The sequence below is a fragment of the Carlito syrichta genome, unplaced genomic scaffold, assembly GCF_000164805.1.
Source record: "Carlito syrichta isolate Samal-C Ts95f unplaced genomic scaffold, Tarsius_syrichta-2.0.1 Scaffold317479, whole genome shotgun sequence".
In the NCBI taxonomy this organism is placed as follows: Eukaryota; Metazoa; Chordata; class Mammalia; order Primates; family Tarsiidae; genus Carlito; species Carlito syrichta.
In genome coordinates, this window is record NW_007261575.1 from 35,599 (window position 1) to 36,151 (window position 553).

At 60.9% G+C, this 553-nt stretch overlaps 1 protein-coding gene across 2 annotated transcripts in view; it reads right to left on the reverse strand.

Moving 5' to 3' along the window:
* The window catches only part of TGIF1 (TGFB induced factor homeobox 1), a 10,240-nt gene that overhangs the window by 7,929 nt on the left and 1,758 nt on the right, over nucleotides 1–553 (reverse strand). Inside the window, exon 1 of one of the 2 annotated variants that reach the window (XM_008074751.1) lies at nucleotides 231–467. The exons of the other annotated variant lie outside the window; for it this stretch is intronic. Within the exon in view, the coding sequence (XP_008072942.1) occupies nucleotides 231–462 (232 nt within the window). The 5' untranslated portion in view covers nucleotides 463–467. Of the gene's footprint in view, nucleotides 1–230; nucleotides 468–553 lie in introns of those variants that run through there. 2 annotated transcript variants of the gene reach the window in all.

Consider the following 553-nt stretch of genomic DNA (forward strand, 5'->3'; position numbering starts at 1 on the left):
TAGGAAATTGCAACAGATGGGAGGGCAAAAAAGAAAAGGGAAAAAAAAAAAAAAGAAAGAAAGAAAAGGACGCCCCTTCTTCCCTTCCCCCCCCCGGGGAAGAAAAGGCTCCCCCTCCGGTGTTTGACAGCTGCCCCAAACGCCACGGTCCCTGCTGTCGCCGCGCAGGACGCCGCTCCGGATTCAAGGGGCGGGGCACGGGAGGAAAAGTATTCGGGACAAGAACCAACTTCTTCCAGAATGCGCGGCTGCCATTGACACGCGGGCGCGGCGCGTCGCACCCTCCTTCTCCCGGGGCTCTTCCTGCAACAGCCACAGAGGGAGGTGAGGGGGTGGGGAGGGGAGGAATGAGACGTAGACGGCCCGGGCGAATGTCTGTTCCCCCGGGCTAGAGCTGCGAGTTCCGGACTGGATTGCAAGGCAGTTTCGAAATCTGACACGTTGCGGACACACACTTGTCATGCTCACATGCTCTTTAAGCTTCTCAGCCGGGGGACGGCCGGGATGCGCCCGCCGCTCTGCTCTTCGGCCTGACACGCCCGGACCGGGACCC